Genomic DNA, 21,238 nt, shown 5'->3' with positions numbered 1-21,238 from the left:
GCCTATGCGCTCCTCACCAGCACTGCCTCAGCAGCAGTTTGAAGCTGTCTGGACAGCTATCAGGAACGGGAAGCTGGAGACTGTTGTTGCCGACTCCCCATATGATAGCAGAGGAGTCCACGTCCTTGTAAGGGACCTCGCCTGTCAACATCTCCCACAGCACAACGCCAAATGACCTGCAGATAGATGTGGCATTGTTTTCTCTAGAAAGCAGTGATAAAGTGTCTTTTTAAAGTCACTTTTTAAGTGAAAGTGTCTCTACAAGAAAAATGTTTGGTGACAGATTTCTAGTATTTGAATAATCTTATTGTCTCCAGAGTTTTCAACCCATTCAAAATAAAGCGCATATATGGGTACTTCAATTGTAGAAAAACACAGAATATATATCAAATGATTACCAGAAACTCTGACAACGTGCTGTAAAATTAGTTTGTGCTTAACACATTAGGATGCAGCAGGTCCATAGGATGGGTTACCATGGAAAGTCTGCTGCTGGTGACTCCCTGGGTTACCATGGTGACAGTGAATGGTATCTAAGGTGCATCATATGTAGAATCGCAGGGCGGGGGTGTGATAGCGATCGTGTGGATATTTTTAGAATTCCTCCATCTTTGTGTTTATGATTCATAATATAGAAATGCACAGGAAAAAAAAAGAAGAACTGACGTAAAACTAGATGGATCTCTCACTGAACAGCTGTTTCTGCTTCATTTTGATTTAAGAACATAAATAGTGAAAAAACATATCAGATTTTTACCTAAACATAAAAAACTGAAAAAGCAACAAAAATGGCATGTACCATTCTTCTGTGTTACTTTCACTGTAGAGGGCTATACATACTGTTTGTGTATACATGACAACAACATTGTTATATGAAAAAAACATAACTGATTGGACCTATTATTTATTACTAATTTTTCTGCATTGCATTATTGCAAAAAATGTTTTTTGCTTTTAAATCTAAGTTACATAAAACATACATTCAACAAATATGTAGTTTTTTTACACCGTAAAACGCTAGAAGAAAAATGTAAAGAAGAAACGGAGACACTAAGTTACCATGGCAACAGTAGGGGGAAACCTGCTAATAATGAAAAATAAATCCATTTTGGATTTCTTTAGTGTCAGCTCATCACATTACTTGAAATACGAATGTCAATCATTTCTTTTTGCTCAAATGAAAGCATCGATGGCAGGAGTGGTGAGTTTAATGGAGCAATCAACCCGTCCTGTTAAAAGGTTAGATTTGATCTCTGCTCCGAGATATCAGCCTGAATGTACATGTTTAACTCTTCTCCTTATTGCTTTTAAGTTGAAATAAAAGTGATCCAATACTCCCGATACTTTAGAACTTTTTTCTTGTGCTAAAATGTGTCCAATCATTAAACTGTAAATTATTAGATCAAGTCTAGCACTGAGAAATTTAATATTATGGCAGAAAAAAGCTTATTTTCATATGTATTTAATTTAAAATTAAGTCTAGTCACTTCATCAAATGTTATTTTTTTGCTGCGTGGCTGTGTCCCCCCATTTTTGGTGCATTTTTTCCAATGCTAATATTCTTTTTTGATGTTGAACCAGCTCTCTAACACCAACACAAAGCAAAATGTGTAAAATATTTCAGAGCACTTAACAACAGACTATCCTTCTTTGAAAGTTTTTTTTAACTATCAAACATTAAGTGATTTACATAAACGAAAACAAAAAAAAAAGTACAACACAGGCAGGCTTTCCTTTGCTTTCTGCATGGAGAGCTTTTTAATCCTATTTTCACCCTCCAACTAATAGCACTGCTGGCTCAAGGCCAACCCGTCTAAAGGCTCGGAAGGTTATTCCAGCCTCTCCTGAGCACTGCAGCATCTGGCAGATCAATTATTAAATTAGCTAGCGTTCCTTTCAGGACAGAAAAGAGGACTGATAGAAGGATGTAGTAAAGCAGAGAGAAGAAAGCAGTATGCAGCGAGAGACCGAGGCTTCACATAGGGCAACCCATCAGATATGGCAGAGACCCTATAGAATTTCAAGTAATGAGATATTATACATCATACTGAATAGATTTTCTGGGAATAGGATCCCTTTATCCTGCACAGTACCACACTGCAACTAATGAGATTCAGTGTTGATTTGGTGGATGATAAGACAAAATCACAAGAGTTCAGCGCTGGGACAGGATATGTCAAAAGGAGCGTCACACCTACCAGATATCCACCTTCTCTGACACCGGCTCGTTCCGGATAACCTCAGGAGCCATCCAGGCAACGGTGCCGGCAAAAGACATCTTGGTGCTCTTGTCGCTGAGCTCCTTAGACGTGCCAAAATCGGAGATCTTCACTGCATCATCATAGGTGATCAACATGCTGGAGTGAAATTTGAGTTGACACATGGAAAACAATTAAAAAACATGAACATTTTTAATTAGGTGACCTGTAAAGCTTTAGAGTTAGACTAGGTGAGATCAGAACTTAACTTCCTGACTACCAGAAAAATATGTTGACCATTAAAACTCTTTTGTTTATATCCACCAAAAACTACAATTTTCATTGTAGTCACGTTTGGTATCTTTGAAAAGCCCTGGATGTCTTCTGTAGATCCTAAAAGGAGTTAGTTCAGTAGACTAAAGTGGCTGGGAGATATCCAGCTTTAGACGTGACCTCTACAGAAAACACAATTGCATTGCTGGTATTGAGGAAGTAAACCTAACCTTTGGTAGGTAAATAATGAAAACAAAATATTTTTGGTCTTTTTGCCAACTCACTTGGGTGATTTGAGGTCTCTGTGGATGATCTTGTGGAGATGAAGGTAGTTCATGCCCCCAGCGATGCCCATCGCCCAGTCCATGAGCAGGGACGGGGTGATCTTCCTTCCTGCTCTCAGCACCTCATACAGCTGACCCTGAGCACAGTACTCCATGATGATGCAGTAACAGGGAGCCTGAGTACAGATACCTCTGAAAGCATCAAAATACAAAAGAAAGAGTGAGACCATCTCAAATGTCGGTAATTTTGACCTCTTGATGCCATCTGAAGGCCTAATATACTGTAAGTTTGCATGATAAATCCTCCTCACTTGAAAGTGATGATGTTGGGGTGTTTGAGCTTCCGTAGGTGCTTGATGTCCGTCTCCTTTATGTTCCGCACTTTTTTCACGGCCACTTCCTGTCCGTGCAATTTGCCAAGAAAGACGGCCCCTTGGGCTCCACTGCCCACCCACTGCAGGTCCGATATCTCCTCGAATGGGACCTCCCACCCCTCTGAGAAAAGTCAAAGACGCAAATCCCTCTGTGAGTTTATTCATGTTTATGAAACACCAGACAGTTAATAATTTAACAGTTTTCGCGCAAACTCATGACCTTTTACTTCAAAAAAAGTCTGTTAATCAAAACCGTTTTGGTGTTGATGCTTAAAATACTGCATGGTCATAAATGTCCCCGGAGGACGAACATTCATTAGCCTGATTGACTTGGATCTCTTACTGAACCAATGTTGACATTTGCCGTTCAAGTCTTGATAACAAACATGACAGCTCGCATAAACTGCTGAAACGCATGTGATGCCGAAGGCCCCCCTGTTGACTTTAGTGATTCTGACACCTCCCCGTGTCAAAGTAATATCTCAAGCAGTGGGCAGCAGTGATGCTAGCTTAAAAAAACAATTATAAAATAGCAGACAATGTTGATGCTGAGGTTCAGTTTGATCTTAGATGGGGTTGTAGGGATGTTCGATTGTAGAAAGAAATTGTAATCTCTTTTTTAAATCATAATAATTTCTTTAAATGGTATTTTAAACTTTTGGGGGATTTAAAAATGGGAATTAATTAATTACTTAATGGGATTTAAAATAAAGTATTATTTAAAACATTAAAAGCCAAAAAGTTTCAAGATAAAAGCATCTTATAAAATTTGACATATCTATATGTCATTCTGGCACTTGAAACATGTTCCAGTCAAAAACGTGAACAACCCAGATCCTCAGCTGTTATCTTGTTCTGCAGCTGAACCTCACCTCAACCTAAGACTTCAGGGGTGGATGCAGACAGACAGGGAGCTCTAATGTGCTGTGGGTAATTCTCCTTTAGTCCTCTAAAGCCTGCTTAGTGCCATTGTGGGACTGATCCCAAACAGGGGTCCAATGTTACGAGTGGCTCAAAAAAAAAAAAGAGAGGATTTGGGGGCCTAATGTGGATGTAGGGAACAGAGAGGAGGGAGTATTGCTGGCTACTGTGATATCTGTGTAAGGAAAAGAGATTGGTAGTGGGGAGGTGCTTGTCAGGGTAGCAGGGGGCTGCAGAGACAGACGTGGTTCTGCTGCTGTTTTAACCCAGGAAGGAGAACCCAGACACATTTATCACATTAATGAGGAGAACATGAATGATTAATGCTCTCCAGTGATTGACTGAGAGGTCAGCCTCTAACAAGGCCCCTTGTATTTTCTACATTAAGAGCGGGTGATCTCTGATCATTTTGGATCAAAACAAATTGCTTGATATAAAAATGTTTGCTTCTGTTGGTCCGTCACAACAAAGAAAAGCTTCTGTTTTTTAGCAGAAAGCTTCTAAAGAGACTTTTTTTATTATTAGAAAAGTACATTTCAGGAGGTCTATTTAAAACATGTGCTATATTTTTTAATTTTCTGGACTAAGTGACTCCTGTGCCAAAGCAAAGAAGAGAGGAGCAGATTGGCTTTGAGTGATAACAGATCAAGACGAAAACCAGAGGAAAAGAGACAATGAGAGATGGATGAAGGGGAAAGAGAGAGTCGAGGGGGAAATCAAAGTAAGGCAGCTGATAAAGAAACGGTAAATGCAGACATGATGGGGGTGTCGAGCTGCCAGCATCTCTGACAAGAAATACCGTTTTCATCCTTTTGGGTTTGGCATCTTATCTAACTTTACACGTTAAAGCTATGACTGCCTATTAAAAGAGTTCATGTGAGGGTGTGCTCATGTGTGTTTGTGTGCATACACATTGGAGCGTGCGTGCGTTTGTCAGGTTTGTGTTAATAGAGATGAGAGGCACGGGGTCAGAGCGTGGCTTTGCATAATTCATGAAGCAGATTTGGCAGAGGAGTCTCGGGGGAGCCCCGCGCTTTTGTAGTGGCTGCAGACATAAACAACACAGCGTCACGGGGAGCTAGTTTCACTGAGGGGGTGGTGTGGGAGGTAGGCACGGGCAGGAAAATGGATGGGAGGAGGTATCAGGGGAACATAAGCCCTTCTGCAGCTTTGATAGAGTCTCCTCTGAGTGCAGCTCGCTCATGTCAAGGAAGGGGTTTGTTTACAACGCGGCATCATTTTTCCACCCGCTGTTTGATGTAATTAAACTGAGAGATAAGATTGTTTAATTGTATTGACCTAAAATAAAACTGCAGAGATGGCTTTTCTCTAAAACCAAAAAAAGATTGTGTGCACCAAGACTAGATTTCACTGCAAGACTTACCATCAAGGTCGTGTTTGTGTTCTGTGGAGTAAGCTTTGCCAATCATGGTCCAGACAGGCCGCAAGCAACCAAACAACCCCTCCAGAAATCCTCCTCCGCCTCCCGTGGACTGGGTCTGTAACCTGGCGTCATTCGCCTGGCTTCTGACCACAGAGCTGTCCAACTCCGGCCCCTTTTCTTCTGTCCTTCCAGAGCTCCCATCATGCTCGTGGAGCTTCAGCACGCTGTTGTTGAAGTGCTCCTGTTGTTCCTCGCTCGGTGTCTGGTTGTGTCCGGCTATTTGGCCTTCTCCTCCCCCGCCCCCAGGTTCCACAGCCTCCCCGGTGTCTATGGAGATGACGTTCCGGAGCACACACTGAGTCGGCGTCAGGTCCATCTCCGGGGTGCACGGCGTGTCGGCATCGAGGCGACGGAAGGATGGAGGGTCCGAGAGGGGTGTGTTAAAACCAGAGAGGGAGGGGGAGGGAGCACGAGGTTCATGGATGAGCGCCATGGGGGACAGTGGTCATCAGACTGCTTGAAACAGCAGGAGCCCTGATGAGACCAAAGAAAAACAAATCAAATTAGACGTTCAAAAATACATTTAAGAAAAAGATTCACACCTTAAAAGGTAAAAATCCTGACAGCAGGACTTCCCATCATCTGAGAATCACCGTTGAATGGTGACCAAGGTAACAGCAAAGATGCAAAATTGTTTTGCATCTTAAGTTAATTTAGTACACACCCAACACACTAAAGATGCACAACAAAAAGATTCACAAATAGTGTGTGTGTGACCTGCTGGGAAACATGCAGAAGAGTGTGAAGGGTGCACATACCCACGTCAGGTTAGAAAATCTTTAAAAAGCTTAGTTTAAGTATAAACTTTGCCATTTCCTTAAATTATACTATTTAAATGCAGTGGTGCATAGATTTGTATTTTATGTATACATGTTTAATCAACATGACTATATGGATAAGGATAGTTGATGGTAATGGGAGAACTATTTGCTTTCTTAAAGCTTTCAAGGACAAATGGATTTTAGTGAGAACTATGCCCCATCGAAGCTTTCTGAACGGATGGACCCTGTTCTCTCAGCTGCAAGTGAGATGAGTAACAACACAACTCAAAACCACAAATGCATTACAATATTTTTTGGCAAAACTCAGTATTGCTTTATTATAGGTGCACACATTTTACACATCTATCCCTCATTAAAAAAACAATTCAAAGATTATGAATACCAACGCTATACCAATATATATTAAAAGTTAAAAAAAAAAAAGGTATTTCTTTTTGAGGTAACTGATCCTCATTATAACTTTGCGCACCAGCAAGAAGAAAGCCAGACACATCTGGTGTCACACATCATTCACATTCGAGTGATCCTGTCTAATATTGGCTCCGTTTCATTTATCTTTATGAGGAGATGCCAGCTGCGCCTCCGGTTCCAGGCCAGCGCAACGCGGACGCTCCGGAGGCGCACCGCCGCCTTCTCCCGACGCAGGCGCAGCAGCTCCGCTGACAATAACTGTCAGGTTCCGCTCCAGCACAACTGTTTTTGTTAGAGTCATCAGGGAAATAAAAATGATTGTTTTTCCAGCAGCGCCTTAGCTGTCAGCACCTTCGTCTTACCTCAGTGCCGCCTGCTGGACTCCATCGCTGTTAGTACCGCTTATATATCCCACGTCAGATTGTGATCTGAAGCCTAAAAACACGTTAGATGGGTGGATCAATTGAGGGTTGCCATCCGCGCTCCTTTCTCCTCCACCTGGATTCGTTTGTTTTCCTCCCCGCTACGCCTCCTCCCACCTTTCCATTCCCCTCTGAAGCTGTGCTCTGCGCACACTGGCGTCCACTCCACGGCGTAGTAAACACGACCGACGGGAAGAGGGAAGATGGGAGAGAGGAGGATGGGAGGGGAGGTCCGGTCCTATCAGAGCGAAAATGCGCAGTGACGAGAGGAGCGCGGTGATGCGCGGGACCAGCGCAGGTGTGCGGGTCTGTGGTGTAAGCGGAAAGAGGGAAGAGAGGCAGGGAGTGGGGGGAGGCGATACCTCACCCGGTATGTGAGGTGATCAAAATGATGTCATTGCCAAAGCATGCAGCATTTAACCGGTCAACACTGTTTAAATCCCTCCAAAACCCTATTAACAGCCTGTGGGTGGAGGCGGGGGCTGTAACTGGCGCATAATCTGCAGGCTCCTTCTGCCGCAAACTGGACCTACCCCCCCCCCCCCCCCCCATCCACACACACACACACACACACTAAAACACACACATTGCTTCTCATCTTCAATCTGGATTGACCTATTTCTATGAGAAAAAAGTAGAACCACACACATCCAGGACCTAAGTGGGTCTATCCCCAGGAGTGATTAGTCTCCCTAAGCAACTTTGATTAACCTGAATAACCAGATAACTATTAAAAAGGGGATCTCACTTTGTTTTATGTCTTAAATGTACATAAACACACCAAAGCTTTCAAAAAAGATCTAGAAGATCAGTTAATACCATTTCCTATGTTGAGCCTGAGGCAAAGGAGCAAACATGGGTCTGGAGAACATCTCTGGGTCACATAGACTAAATTCAGTAAGCTCCATGAGCAATCAAATAAAAACCAGCACAGAAACTCCAAAAACAAAAAGAAAAGATGAACAGGAATTTAAAGGACGTTAATACTTGCTCATGTGCGGCAGAAATAAAACATTGTTGTCAGTTTTGAAACTTTAAACATAACCAATGTGTCCAAATTCCCTCACATTCTAGTAGGATGCATCGATACACTTTCTTCATTATTCAGTTCAAACCTCAATTTTTGGGTCACAATTTTGTTTCAGTTCAATGTTTCAGTTCATACACACACACACACAAAATAAAAAATAAATCATTTTCTAAAAATGTTGCTTATAAGCAAGTAACAATGAAGAAAACATTTCACTTGGCTCACAAGCCTTTAATGTAATAAAACAATAAAAAATAAATCCTTAGATTTAGCACAACACAAGTTTGACACTCTAAATATAAATTCAGCTGGGGTGCAACAATATACTTTCCTCATGATTCAGTTCACTGGTGTAACAAATACTTTGGTTTTAAAAAGATAATTGCGGCATCCCTAAAATTTAGTGCACTTTAGGGGTGTTTGAACCCACAATTCAAAAATCCAGGGTCCTGGAAATTTCCAAGAATTCTTTGTAAAAACCTGTGCCTCGATGGTTACCATTGACTGTGTACAAGAACTGGACTGAGTGCCCCCCCCCCATTCCATACAGGACACCTGCTGGCTCCGAGAGGCCAAAATCATAGACTTCTATTGAGAAATAAACAGCTGTTACTTAGTCATTTTATTTGTCAGAATTCCCATTGTTGAACTGCTTTTTATTGTTCATTGTTTTTCATAAGTCACAGTTTTTGCATGATGTTTTTATACTTAAAGTTATTCAAAACATTTGACTGACAGATTCTACTGATCCGCTTTCAAACGGGGTGTGGCCTTCCCACAAGCTCACTCCTGCTTGCCATGGAAACGAAGACTCAGACCAATCAGTGCTTACTGACGGCTTCCTGCTCCAACATGGCGGCATCCGTATCGCGAAAAAATGGCAACTGAATGAACGTTATTGATTGGAGCTGGAAAGTAAGCCATATTCTATGGATGACGTCATCCTCACTGGCAAATATAGACCTCAATGCATTGCATTTGAAAAATTTATTTAAATATGTTTTTTAGAGATTGTCCACGTTTTCATCATCAGTGGATTCATAAATAGTCCTTGTACCAGATTTTTACTTTGGCAAATGGGTGACGTTGCATTTGCTGTAAAAAGAAAGTAGAGAGCAACTCCAAATTATGTTAAAATCCATGCACTATATAGTCTTTTTAGGGGTTTAGGGTATAGCAAAGGAAATCTGACATAACTGAACACATTTAATTATCACGTTTGGTTTCGTCCAATCTTTCTAATGTTAAAGAATTCACCAGAGAAACGCTTCATGTGCCAAACGAGAACCGCCTCCTTTAACTGTATCAGATCACAAAATCACAGAAACAGCTGACCCAGAGAAGGGTCAGATTTGACAAACAGTTACAGATGCTGTGTGGCGATGAGGAGACTTAACGGCTGCTGTGAACCCGAGTCCTTCAGTCCAAATCCAAATCCTTCCCTCATCTCCCAGATTAAGCCTGCACATGGGTTTAAACCCATAGAGATGACCTCATCGCTCAGCTTGCAGACACTGGGGAAACCCCAGGTAAGGCACAAATTGTAACAGAGCAGCACAGCTAGTGGAAACCTCTCTGCTGTCGTCTGTTGATTGGGAAGTTGTTTTGATAAAGAGCAAAGTTGTGAAGATGTTAACGCCACTAAGGGAAAGGATATAATTACATTTCTGTCCTTATACCTTAATATCCCACTTCGTTCATCTGTTGCTCTATTGCAAAAGTGTTTCCAGTGGTCTTTGATTTGTGACTATACTGTTATAAACCCAAATTGAAAAACCTGTCATTTTCTGGTACATTGCCTCTGAGTTGTGGGCGGAACAGTTGGTGTGGAGCAACCCCATCCCCCCTTCCCCTCTCCATTGCTGAGAGCCCTCTGTTTGCTTACAGCCCCTTACACCCCCAATTACTGGTGCAACAAAAATGGTGAGCAATATTGAAGCTTTCCAGCCGTACAGTTTAGAGTCAGATGTCAGCTCGGATGAAGAAAACAAAGATGTTCATGGATCTATTTCTCTGCCAGTGGATGCATCAGAATGGAGCAGAGCAAGAGGGGTGGTGAACCACCCAGCATATATTTTACCTCACATATACACTCTTTTCAAACTGCTCCGGATTCACAACAATTTAAATAAATAAATACTCACAAATGCAGTTTTTTTCCCCATTTATCCTCCATCCTCAGACAAATGCCACAAGAACATGTTAAAAAACCCAAAAACACGATTTTTATCGGAGTGGGTCCTTAAACTTCAGAAAATAAGCTTTTCCATGCAATGGAACCGCAAAATCCTGTTTTGGAAGTCACTGAAATAAAGTAACAAAACCTTTAACAGTTTTTAAAAAATTGTAGATAAGCTGCAGTATGAATAATTAAAACATTACTTTATCAATTATTCTTATGTTTTATCTTTCCAAGTGAATATGCAAAGAGGCTAAATTTGGTTTCTAAAGGTTTTATGCTGATTCTTATATCATATAAAGAGAAGTGTTAAAGACAAGAAAGCCTAATGATGTTTCTTTATATTCCATTGCTCTTCTACAATTCTCCCTCCAAAGCTAGTCTGAATAAGGACGTGCTTTTTTTCTCCTTAAACATGTCTTCATTATTTATTCAGACTTGCATTTGCAAGATGATTCTTGACTCTAAGGATCCGTTTGACACTCACCAGAGCAACTTCTGCTTCCCATGAATGAAGGAACCCTGCAGGAACAGAGCAAAACCATCTATTTTTCACAATTCTTTCCACTTTTAAGATGAATTAAATTTATTTTGACTTTGCCATTTTTGCAATACCCACAGAGAGATTGTTAGATTTCAGAAAAATACAAATCCAGCAAGCTAAAAGAAAAACAGTGCCCAAAACAGTGGCATCCGTCCAAATAGCTGATGTAAAATGCTGCATTGCTGGGCAACATGCATCATGATCTAGAGGAGGGAATGAACAGAAGCCTGAGGTGGGCAACTTCAGGAAGAGCGCATTTGTTACAGTATGAGGTGGCCCAGAGCCAAAACCACACAGAACCCTCCCAGTATGGTTCTGGAGGGGCCAGACGAGCCTCAAGCGTTACTCGTTTTTACTTTCACTCATGCACATTTGGAAATGGAGGATAATACGGTGGCCCTGAAGTGCAAATCACATCAACAAATCACTCAGTGTGAAAGGATATTAGAGATCATGACAATTGAAAAAGCAAAACAAATACTAAAAACAACATTACATTTTAGAAATCAAAACGTAAAAGAAAAAAACGTTTCAAAAAACAAAAGTAATTTCTGGAAATCAAAATAAAATGAAACAATAAAAGAAACTGAAAAAAGGTAGATACTATGGGACAACACTGATTTGATGATGACATTTGAGTTTTGAAGAGGAGGGAAAGCTTTTTTGCCCAAACTGTGATAAAGAGTTCATTGAGCAATTACAGAACTTTTCCAGTGGCTAAGGCCAGAATATTAAAGGGCATAATGCTAAATCAACTTTTTTGAGTTTTAAATTGTGTTATGATGATAATTCCTCACAAAAAACTACCCCAAAGCAGTATTTAGATTCACCAACCCCTCCTATTCCACAAAAAAGCGGGTTCTAAAGAGCGGGTTCTCACATTCATACGTATGAGAGTAGGGAACAGCCCCTTCCAGGAAGAGTCTGCACTGCCAGCACTGCCCCCAAGCTTTCAAAAGTTTGAATGTAGTTTGTTTTCGTGGGCGAAACTCAGACTCGCTGCCGAGGCCGACTCTAGGTCTTATAGACCAGTGTTTTTTAACCAGTGTGCCGCGGTACACTAGTGTGCCGTGGGAGATGGTCAGGTGTGGCGTGGGAAATTGCCCTCATTAACTGATCTAAAAACATTTACCATCTCCAGGATATCAGCTCTGTGTTCATCCAAACAGGCACTGATAAAACACTGAGTAGTTACTAATATGAAAGATCGTAAATATTCTTTTTTATTTGTGTTTACTTGATTCTATTAAAGACATTTTGATAAGAATGACGGTTATGAGGGAATGATGGTACCGCGATTTAGCCGCAGCTTCAGCTCTGTTTATGGAAAAGCCCCGCCCATTTAACTGTCTCCACCAATCATTCTTGGAGTCTTAATCACACGTCATCAGTTTGACCAATCAGAAGATGTTAGTCTTCACTTTGTAGCTCTATTTAGCTCATAAAGTCTCTCAGTTCTAACAAAAATACGAGCTAAAGCTCGTCTTTAGTGGTGTAGCTTTCCACGGAATCCGCTGTCAGTTCGTGGAACAAGTGAACAAAACAATGAAGCTCAGAGAAGAGAGTCTGTCTGCGTTCAGCGGCTGTTTGCACTCCATCTCCCATGATGCATTGTGTTAAAGTGACAGCATCTCGGCGTTCAATGAGTTTTCTCTGTTAAACATCTTGAAACCACAACGAACGCACATCAAATGGTTATTAAATCTTCTTGATCTTGCTCAGAAATTACAGTTGTCTTTGCACTAACATTGAAATAATTATACAAAAATAAATACATCATTGTTTAGTAAGAATATACGGTATTTGTATTTTTGTGAGGTTACATCAAATTGCATGTTAATAAACTGGGGGAAAAAACAACTACCAGGGTAAAATTTCAACTAATTTAGTTAAAAAATATTACTGAAAACTAACTTAACTTTTATTACATCTTTTAGAAAAAACAGCTGCAACTTTTAGCTTTTTCGGCCACAATTATCAAAAAAGAAACAACGCATGTGAGATTGCGGAGGGACTGTAGTTCAAAACAGACTATAGGGTTTCTCCTTTTTTCAATTTTTGGGTGCTGGTGTGCTGCGGGATTATTGTCAAGGTTAAAGTGTGCCTTGGCTAAAAACCGGTTGAAAAACACTGTTATAGGAAACCTTTCTGTGTGGAGTTTGCATGTTCTCCCCGTGCATGCATGGGTTTTCTCCTGGATCTTCTGCTTCCTCCCATTGTCCAAAAACATGCTTCATAGGTTTTGGGGAGGAATTGTGTTTCTTTTTTTGAAATTACATTTTTGTTTCTGGAATTCTGTAACTCCTTCTAAAAATTTTTTTTCCTTATTTGTTTTGTTTTCTAAATCGCTGTTGTGATCTTTATAATGCTTTTGCATTGAGTGATTTGTTGATCGGACTTGCATTTTGTAGAAAACCACAAAATCCACTCATCTGAATTCCTACAGGAAGTGTTAAGACTGCAAACAAGGATGAGAAGAACTCTGGTTTAAATTTACACAAACTGGAGGTCAGATCCAACTTTTTTTTAGATAAAAGGACAAAACGGTTTTGATTGGAAGAGCATGTGTGTGGACTTCCATTACGGCCCGATTACAACCAGTGAGGAGGAGCCTGTTATTGACAAATGCTGTCATCAGTCAGCTTGACCCCTCTCTGAGCTTCATCTGTATTATCCAGTGATAAAATTCATTAACTCTGGCGCCAACCTGAATTGGTGGGAGGCTGGAGGAGAATGATGTGGGTGTGTGTGGGGGGCGGGGGGACTCTCCATTTCAGCAGGATGATCTCACCTCCTGTTTTGCAGTTTAGAAAGACTTTTCATTCATGAAGCCTGTCTATTCACACACGCACAGACGTGCACATGCACACATGCACCGAGACATGCATCCTCCAAAGGGCAGCTGAGGAGACAGTTGTGCCAACGCGGGACTGAGCTTGCAGCCGGATGCTATCGTTTTTCTTTTATTTGAATAACTTCACAGAGAAGAAAATGAATGATTACTTTTCATTATTTTTTCACTGCAGTAAATCAAGAAAATAAAAATAATCTGAATGGTAGTTTTTTCTTTTAATACCATTTAAATAAATCTTTTAGAGCCATGTGGACTTTAGAAAAGCACAACTAGAGTTTGAATCAATTAAGAAGAGATGCTAAACAAAAGTTTTGATCTTCTCGACTGACCACAGAGAGGGATGGTGAGCTTCCACAGTTGAAAAAATTCCTCCTTTATACTTAAAACATAATTAATTCTCTCCATTTCTGTTCGACAAGTTGAGACTAAAAGTTTAGATTGAGATAGATTGTTTTTAACCTAGGAGGGAGGCTTGTGTGCTGTTGACCAACCATTGTGTGTAAACACATTGTGTACAGCACTTTTTTTTTGAAAGGACCACTTTGATAAAAATTATGTGTATGGTGTTTCTTGTGGCATGTTTGTCATAATGAAGGAAATTTATAAAGAAAATTACGCTTAAAACTGAGTCTCTGAGTATTTCTTTACACAAATTGTTGTGAATCAGGAGCAGAGAAAAAAGTGCAGCTTGAAAAGGTTTATACTTGTGATGTAGAAGACACTATTGGCAGGCCACAAGCTCCCTGTTCCACTCCATTCTGGTGCAGACAGGTAGATTCATGTTCGTCTTTGTTTTCCTTGTCTGAGCTGGAATTTTTGTTGCACAGGCATTATTGTTAGGCTGGGGGGGGAAGGGGCTGTAAGCCACAGGGAGAGCGTGTTATCAGATGGATGATGGGAAATGGGGGCAGGCCCACAACTCAGAGGTGAATTTCTAATGACATACTACCGCTCTGCAAAAACTATGTCATAAAAAAGACATAACAATAATAAAAAGACCACTGGAAATTATTTTACAATAGATCAAGCGATGATTGAAATTTCTTTTGCACTATTTAGATTGCTGTTATTATCATCATCGTTTTTATTTTTGGGTCAAGAGGAAAGAAATTTCATCTGTGCTGTATATCATGAGTATGCAGCATATTTGACAAATAAAGCTGAATTTGAAAGTGCTGCTTTCTTTCCAGTCAACACTTTATTAAAAATATATTTAGCTATTTTTTTCAAAGGGTAACCTATTATTTCGCTGCATATTTTTTGAGTAACTTGTAAAAAAAATCTCTGAAAATTGCAGATTTAAATTACATATTTTTTTGTTTAGATTTGGTTTACTTTGATTTGATACTGAAAAATGATCAATTAAATACACGCAAATAGAAAACAACAAACATAAAGACATTAGAATTTCTTCATAGTTACATATCTAGTATTACATTAGTGTACACTCTTATTTAAAGATCCACTTTGATCATCTTTTGATCTTTTATAAAAGTATTTCCAGTGGTCTTTTGAACTTAATTCTTCTTTTTTTGTGCAAAAATAAAAAAAAACCTCTGCCATTTTCCAGGACATAGTTTCTGCAGGAGTTCATTACGAATTTGCCACCGAGTTGTAGGCAGAACTGTTGGCACAGCACAACCCCGCCCCCCCTTCCCGTCACTCCTTACTGTGTACTGTGACCTCTCTTTACATGCTCGCCTGCTAGCTTCCAGCTCCTCACACCCCCAACCTAACATTGGCGGTGCAACAAAAATGGCGAGGGATTATACTGGAGGGGTCCTGCTGTGTTGTTTTGAGCCAGATACCAGCTCAAATGTGTAAAACAAAGACGAACATGGATCTAGTCATCTACAAGTGATGCATCAGAATGGAGCGGAGCAGGGAGCTTGTGGCCCCCCAATTGTATCTTGTATGCCGCAAATATAAGCTTTTTCAGACAGCATTTTTTTCATCTGCTCCTGATTCACTACAATTTGAATAAATAGATACTCAGAATTGCAATTTTAAGCTTAGTTTGCTTTAAAAACAGCATGTCCTCGATTTTCGTTGGTCTTTGAGTTGGTCTTGAAATATTTTGTTACGTTCTTGGTTCAACTAAATGTTCCATCTCATCTGGTAAATTCCAATATTTACTATAATTTATATCCTCTAAAACGATTATTCAGTGCAGAAAGCCAGAAAACAACTGCAATGAATGGAGCTGCTGAGAGATAGATGGGCTCCATCTAGCTTGAAACATTGCTGCTTTGATCCTCTAAGGGTATTTTATGTGAGTCTGAATTTGCATTAAGATGTTATGAGGAACTGCAGGACTGCCTGCTGCTGCTGGGAGCCTCTGGCAGCGACCCTGACAGCACAGGGTTAATAACAAAGAGACAGACCTTCCTGAAAGTCACATGATCTGTTCCAGGCAGGATGAGGAGGAAGGTTGGGAGGGAGGGAGAGAGGGAGTGGGTGGGTGCTGAGGACCAGGGAGGAGGAGTCTGGAGCATGTTGCCGTAGCAACAGAAATCTCTGAAGGGCCGGTGTGAAGTCAGAGGCAAAATATTAGCTGGTGACTGCACTTTGAAGCTGGCGCTGCCGTGAGGTTGGGCGGCTTGATGGGAGGGATTGGTGGGGGCGAGGGGGTGACTCATGCTGAACGACACGCTCTGCATTCTAATGGATACTCGCCGTTTCGCTTTCACACCTTCATCATTACCTTAAGTACACTCCACTTAAAAATTGCTTTCTCTTCTCCTTCACAGCATGGGTCAGGATGAACTTCAACAACTTCTCCTCTGAGCATATCATCAACTCATAGAGCCATTGCAGAAGCCTTTATAGTGAGTTTGGTGATTTCGCTGGATGGTGTTGATAAAGACGATCTATGATAGTACAAGCAAAGAAACAACAGCCATGGAATCCATGATGTCATAAATGCATGGTATAAAGCACTAATTAAGGGAATAAATGGTGTAAATCATGATGAAGATTATCGTTGGATTAGCTACACATTCTAAACTGCCCTGAGAGTTCACCAGCTGGTGGTGGAGGGGGTTTGGCAAAAACGGTCACCCTTTTTTTTTTTTTTTTCTGAACAGAAAAATATGTTGCTGTTTAGTGAGATTGCTTTGAGTGCAAATAGGGGTATGAGCAAGAAACTGTCCAGACGTTAGACAAGAAATGTTTGAAGGACATGACATTGCTGACATTTACGGAAAACAAGACTAATGGTTAGCTGATTTAGCTCTACATAACCAAGTGTTTCATATTTGGTACACTTGAGACCCCTATCTCATCAAAATGATCAAAACTTTCCTTAAAAACTCTTAGACTATAACTTTGGTCCATGTTTTCTGCTCTGTAGTTCATCATCATTCCACTGGGGGCAGTATAAGGGCTTTTAGGAAATGGCTGCTTTTATGAAGTCTAAAAAACACTTTCTGGCGGGGAAAAGTTTAGCTAATTTTCAAAACTTTCTGGTGAGAATAACTTATCTATTGTTATTCATTTTTTGAAATGACTACTTGCTGTATCGAAAAAATGTCAAATGTGTTAATACTTAATTCTTTAGTTACACCTTGTTACAAATGTTTGGATCAAGTTTGAGACGGTGGATAAATAAGATGCTTTCCTTCCTGAACATTCATTTGTGAGCAAAAAATTACCAAATCAACCAAGAGATAAAAATTGACAATATCTAATAAAAAATGATACTGCGGACATTTTTGTGGACTTCATCAAAGGGCGTAATCTTAATGCCAAATGAACTGAATTTTCCGTCACTTGTTTGATGTAGTGGACTTCACAGGGTTAAAAACTCCTCTAAAATTGAAATGCTCTGTTCTTCTGTTGCTATCATTCTAACACTGCTCTTTTCCAACCTGAGGGACCATGATGCCCAGTGATTGACTTTACACTGAACAGCGCTTTGCTCTTCCTTTTAAGGAGCGACGGCCTGGGTTCATTTCCCATCACGGCTGTGTGCACTACTGGAAGCGACGGGGGAGGATCACGGGCCCTGTGACGTTCCTGAGTCATCACGCACAACAACATCTCAAGGTTTACAGGGAGCCAATGGAGAACAGGCTGACGTTATGACACAATGCTGATTGGTCAAACAAAGCAGTCGCTCGACTTTTTTTATTCCCAGGTCTGTTTAATGCACTCAGGGATCATGACTCATTGCTCACAAGCAACATTCTCAGACTTTCCTGTGGATTTCTCAACTTTTATATAAGTAATAACTATTTCTTCTTTCTTTGGGCAACATTAAAACAAGAATTTGACAAAATACGAAATTATTAAAAAGAAATTCCTACAAGGTAAAAAATTTGTTTGTTAACATCTTATTTTATCGTCAATCTTGTTACACCCCAAATAAACCACTTGTTCTTTTTAAATCTAAGATTAAAATACATGATTTAGTATATAAATTTGGCTAATTTATTCTGCTATAGATATTGCTTTTGAAATTAGTATTCCAGAGAAATGCAAGTCTCCAATTACCCAGAGTTATGCTAATCATCCACTTCACTGTATCACACATTAGCTGCATTAGGAGTCATTAATTCACAAGAGAAACTATTAATTTTTCCGATGATACTTTGATGGGCATAATATCAGCAGATTATGCCCCCACTATGAGAATTCCATTGAGAATTAAAGGGACAAAAACCAAAAGGTTTGATTTTATTGAGTAATGAATGTTTGAATTGATAATAAATAAATATATAATTTAAATAGAGAAATGATGGTCTTTTCCCTAAACTGTGCACTCAGATGCCGGACCTCTGTGAGGATTGGGCAGACATTTTTGTTTTTTACCTCTAGTGAGACAATTTGAGGAGATAAAATGTTCCAAAGTGTTTAAATTGAAGATGTTGTATAGGGATAGAGATTCAATCTACATGCTTAGAAAATAAATAAAAAGTAACCAGAAATTAAAGAAAAATATTGCTTTACTTTTAAAAAGACAAAAAAGCCATAAAAACCATAACAGCAACGCTAAGATTGTAATATTCATAAAAACAACTATACTATTCCATACGGGCAACAATGATTAAATATTAAAAAACTCAATATAGAAGTCCATGAGTGGTTGGGTTAGGCTCCAGCAGATCCGTGACCCCAAAAGGGCCAAAAACGAGTTTATAAGATGGATGGAGGGAAAGTATAGAAGGGAAAACTCATTGATGGATCTTCTGTTTTTTCAAAGACTTTTTTTTTCATTGATACATAAAAACAGACATATATAAAATTTATAGTATATATACCCTATTATAACTGATTACTTATTAGGTTTGTACAGCTTCCACTTTTTTCTGATAGTTTAAATGTGTGTTATTTGTTTATGCTTTAACTGAGCTACTTATGATTTATAGGTAAATAGGCTCTATGTAGAATCAAATTATTGTAAAACAAAAATCTTGGCAATCTTTTGTCAGAGCCATTCCTTCTAAGAAAATCGGCTTCCCCGATCGTAAATCAATGATGATCGATTACATTAGGCTAAAATGAAGAGCTGTCAACGCGCCTCGTAAACCTGTGATTTACGACGGAGGAGAGAAAAGCCGCAGCGCCCCCTATTGTCGTGTTGTAGAACAGCATCTCATCTCATCCCATTGGACTCACGGTTTTTCTTTGAAGTACGCTAAATCTTTCTTCTGTGCACACGGACAATGCACTCAAACCGGCACTACTTGTACCATAGATCTATGTGTATCATTGATGTAAAATTCCGTAGTGACACTTCACTGAAAATTACGGTAATTTAATGAAGGAATCGTCCAAAGATGTGAAATCACAATTTAATTCCAGGAAACCTACCTTTCGCAGTCTTGCTGGAGGCGGGATGAATATGTCTGTGAGGTTGTTTGTGGGTGAAAATGAAAACAGAGCAGTTGGTTACTCCTCTCGAAAACCCCTTGAAAAACCACCCCTGAACACCCTGACTTCTATGGGGTCCCATCTGGCTAATTATCTTGTCAATAAACATTAACAGTAGCATCGCGAGAACAAGATTTGGAACGACAACAGAGGTGTGTCCGGTGTGTCCCATTCAGGAACCAACGAGATTTGAGATTTACATCTCATCGTAGTTAATTTTGATCTACTGTGTAAGTAGCTCAAAATGACTGAAAATCGACTTTTAAAAAATAAACATAGAACACGTTTGAATATTAATATTATAAAAATACCTATGTGACTAATGAATAAATAAATATAACTGTGCATCTGTTGTTGTCAAATTTTACGATATTACTAGAACATAAGATATTCTAAGTAAGCCACTATGTTACTTCAAAGTCAAACTAAACATGTTTTGTTTTATGAAAAAAAGATAATCCGAAAAGCTAGAAAAAGTGTTTTTTCGTTACTTCAAAACTGAAATAGATTAAAGATGGCTAATTATTGCTATTCAAACGTGCATTACTTATCCTATGATGGTACTCTCAAAATTCCAATGCATTAATAGAGTTCTGTATTACTTTTCAGTTACTTTCTTCTTAGTACCTACATGAGAAGAATATATCTAACGTGACAAAAATAACTCAAAGTATTTGTCATCTATGTGTGAATTATAATTATCATGAAACGTAAAAAAATTTAAATACTAAAACAAACACATAATCATTGACTTTATTTTTTAATTTTGGACTTAAACAGTATGAGTACCTAAAGTTTAAACAGAAGGTTAATTGGTGGAAGAAAAGAAAAATTCAAGCTTCATTGGAGTGTTGATACATTTTTAGGTGTCAGTTTGTGTGAATGTTTGTTAAGGTTTTACGATAGTTTTTGACCGTTTTAATTTTTTTGTTATAAACATAATTACAGAAATTTATGTCAAGTACATTCAAGACCATGCAGTAACTATAAAACTTTTCTACGCAGGACATTTACAGCAAATAATTTTTAACTTAACAGAGAATAACAAGACAAATTAAAACAAAAGACAATATTACTCATCAAACAGTGAAGAACAAACTTCCACTTTATGGTGCGATTTGGAATTAAAATTATGCAGTAACAAATCCCAAAAATTTAAAAGTAATTGAGAAGTAATATATGAACAATATTTTCTATGTTTCTATTATTATTTATTTTTGTTGTTGTTTATTTTTTAAATCTTTCTGTTATTTATTTTTACTATGGAAAGCACTTTGAGATGCTTTGTAGCAGGAAAAGTGCTATACAGATAAAGTTGAATATTAATTATTGAAACAAAAAAGAGCATGTATATGTGTAAAGTTTATGGTGCTATTAATTTTCATATACTATATAAATCGTTCTAACTTGTTCCAGTTCTCAAATGAAAACCCACAAATATCGAAAAGTTGAATCACAGATTCTAGAGTTATTACAAAAGCTAAAGTTATTATCAATATTTGAAAATTTGACCATGCACATATTAGTCAGATACATGTTATCTAGGAGTTTTTAAATGTATTTCTTTGACTTTATTATTTCATTGTTTATTATAATCATTTTTTAAAACTTTTTCTAATATCATTAATTATAATATAGTCATTTATAG

General features: G+C 39.0%; 1 protein-coding gene across 4 annotated transcripts in view; it reads right to left on the bottom strand.

Annotated features, from left to right (window-relative positions):
- The window catches only part of LOC101160549 (mitogen-activated protein kinase kinase kinase 12), a 29,729-nt gene extending 9,924 nt beyond the window's left edge, over window positions 1-19,805 (bottom strand). The window contains exons 1-7 of one of the 4 annotated variants that reach the window (XM_023954887.1): window positions 19,531-19,805; window positions 10,806-10,840; window positions 5,435-5,968; window positions 3,067-3,250; window positions 2,756-2,947; window positions 2,199-2,357; window positions 18-176 (exon numbers count right to left, since the gene is read on the bottom strand). In XM_023954887.1, the coding sequence (XP_023810655.1) occupies window positions 18-176; window positions 2,199-2,357; window positions 2,756-2,947; window positions 3,067-3,250; window positions 5,435-5,927 (1,187 nt within the window). In that variant the 5' untranslated portion in view covers window positions 5,928-5,968; window positions 10,806-10,840; window positions 19,531-19,805. Of the gene's footprint in view, window positions 1-17; window positions 177-2,198; window positions 2,358-2,755; window positions 2,948-3,066; window positions 3,251-5,434; window positions 5,969-7,049; window positions 7,519-10,805; window positions 10,841-19,530 lie in introns of those variants that run through there. The other 3 variants (XM_023954888.1, XM_004068673.4, XM_011474862.3) reach the window with 3 other exon arrangements.
- Window positions 19,806-21,238: the final 1,433 nt, after the last annotated feature.

The sequence above is a fragment of the Oryzias latipes genome, chromosome 5 (assembly GCF_002234675.1).
Source record: "Oryzias latipes chromosome 5, ASM223467v1".
NCBI classification, from domain to species: Eukaryota; Metazoa; Chordata; class Actinopteri; order Beloniformes; family Adrianichthyidae; genus Oryzias; species Oryzias latipes.
Note: the sequence above shows the minus strand (reverse complement) of the source record. Positions and strands in the feature narration are given on the sequence as shown.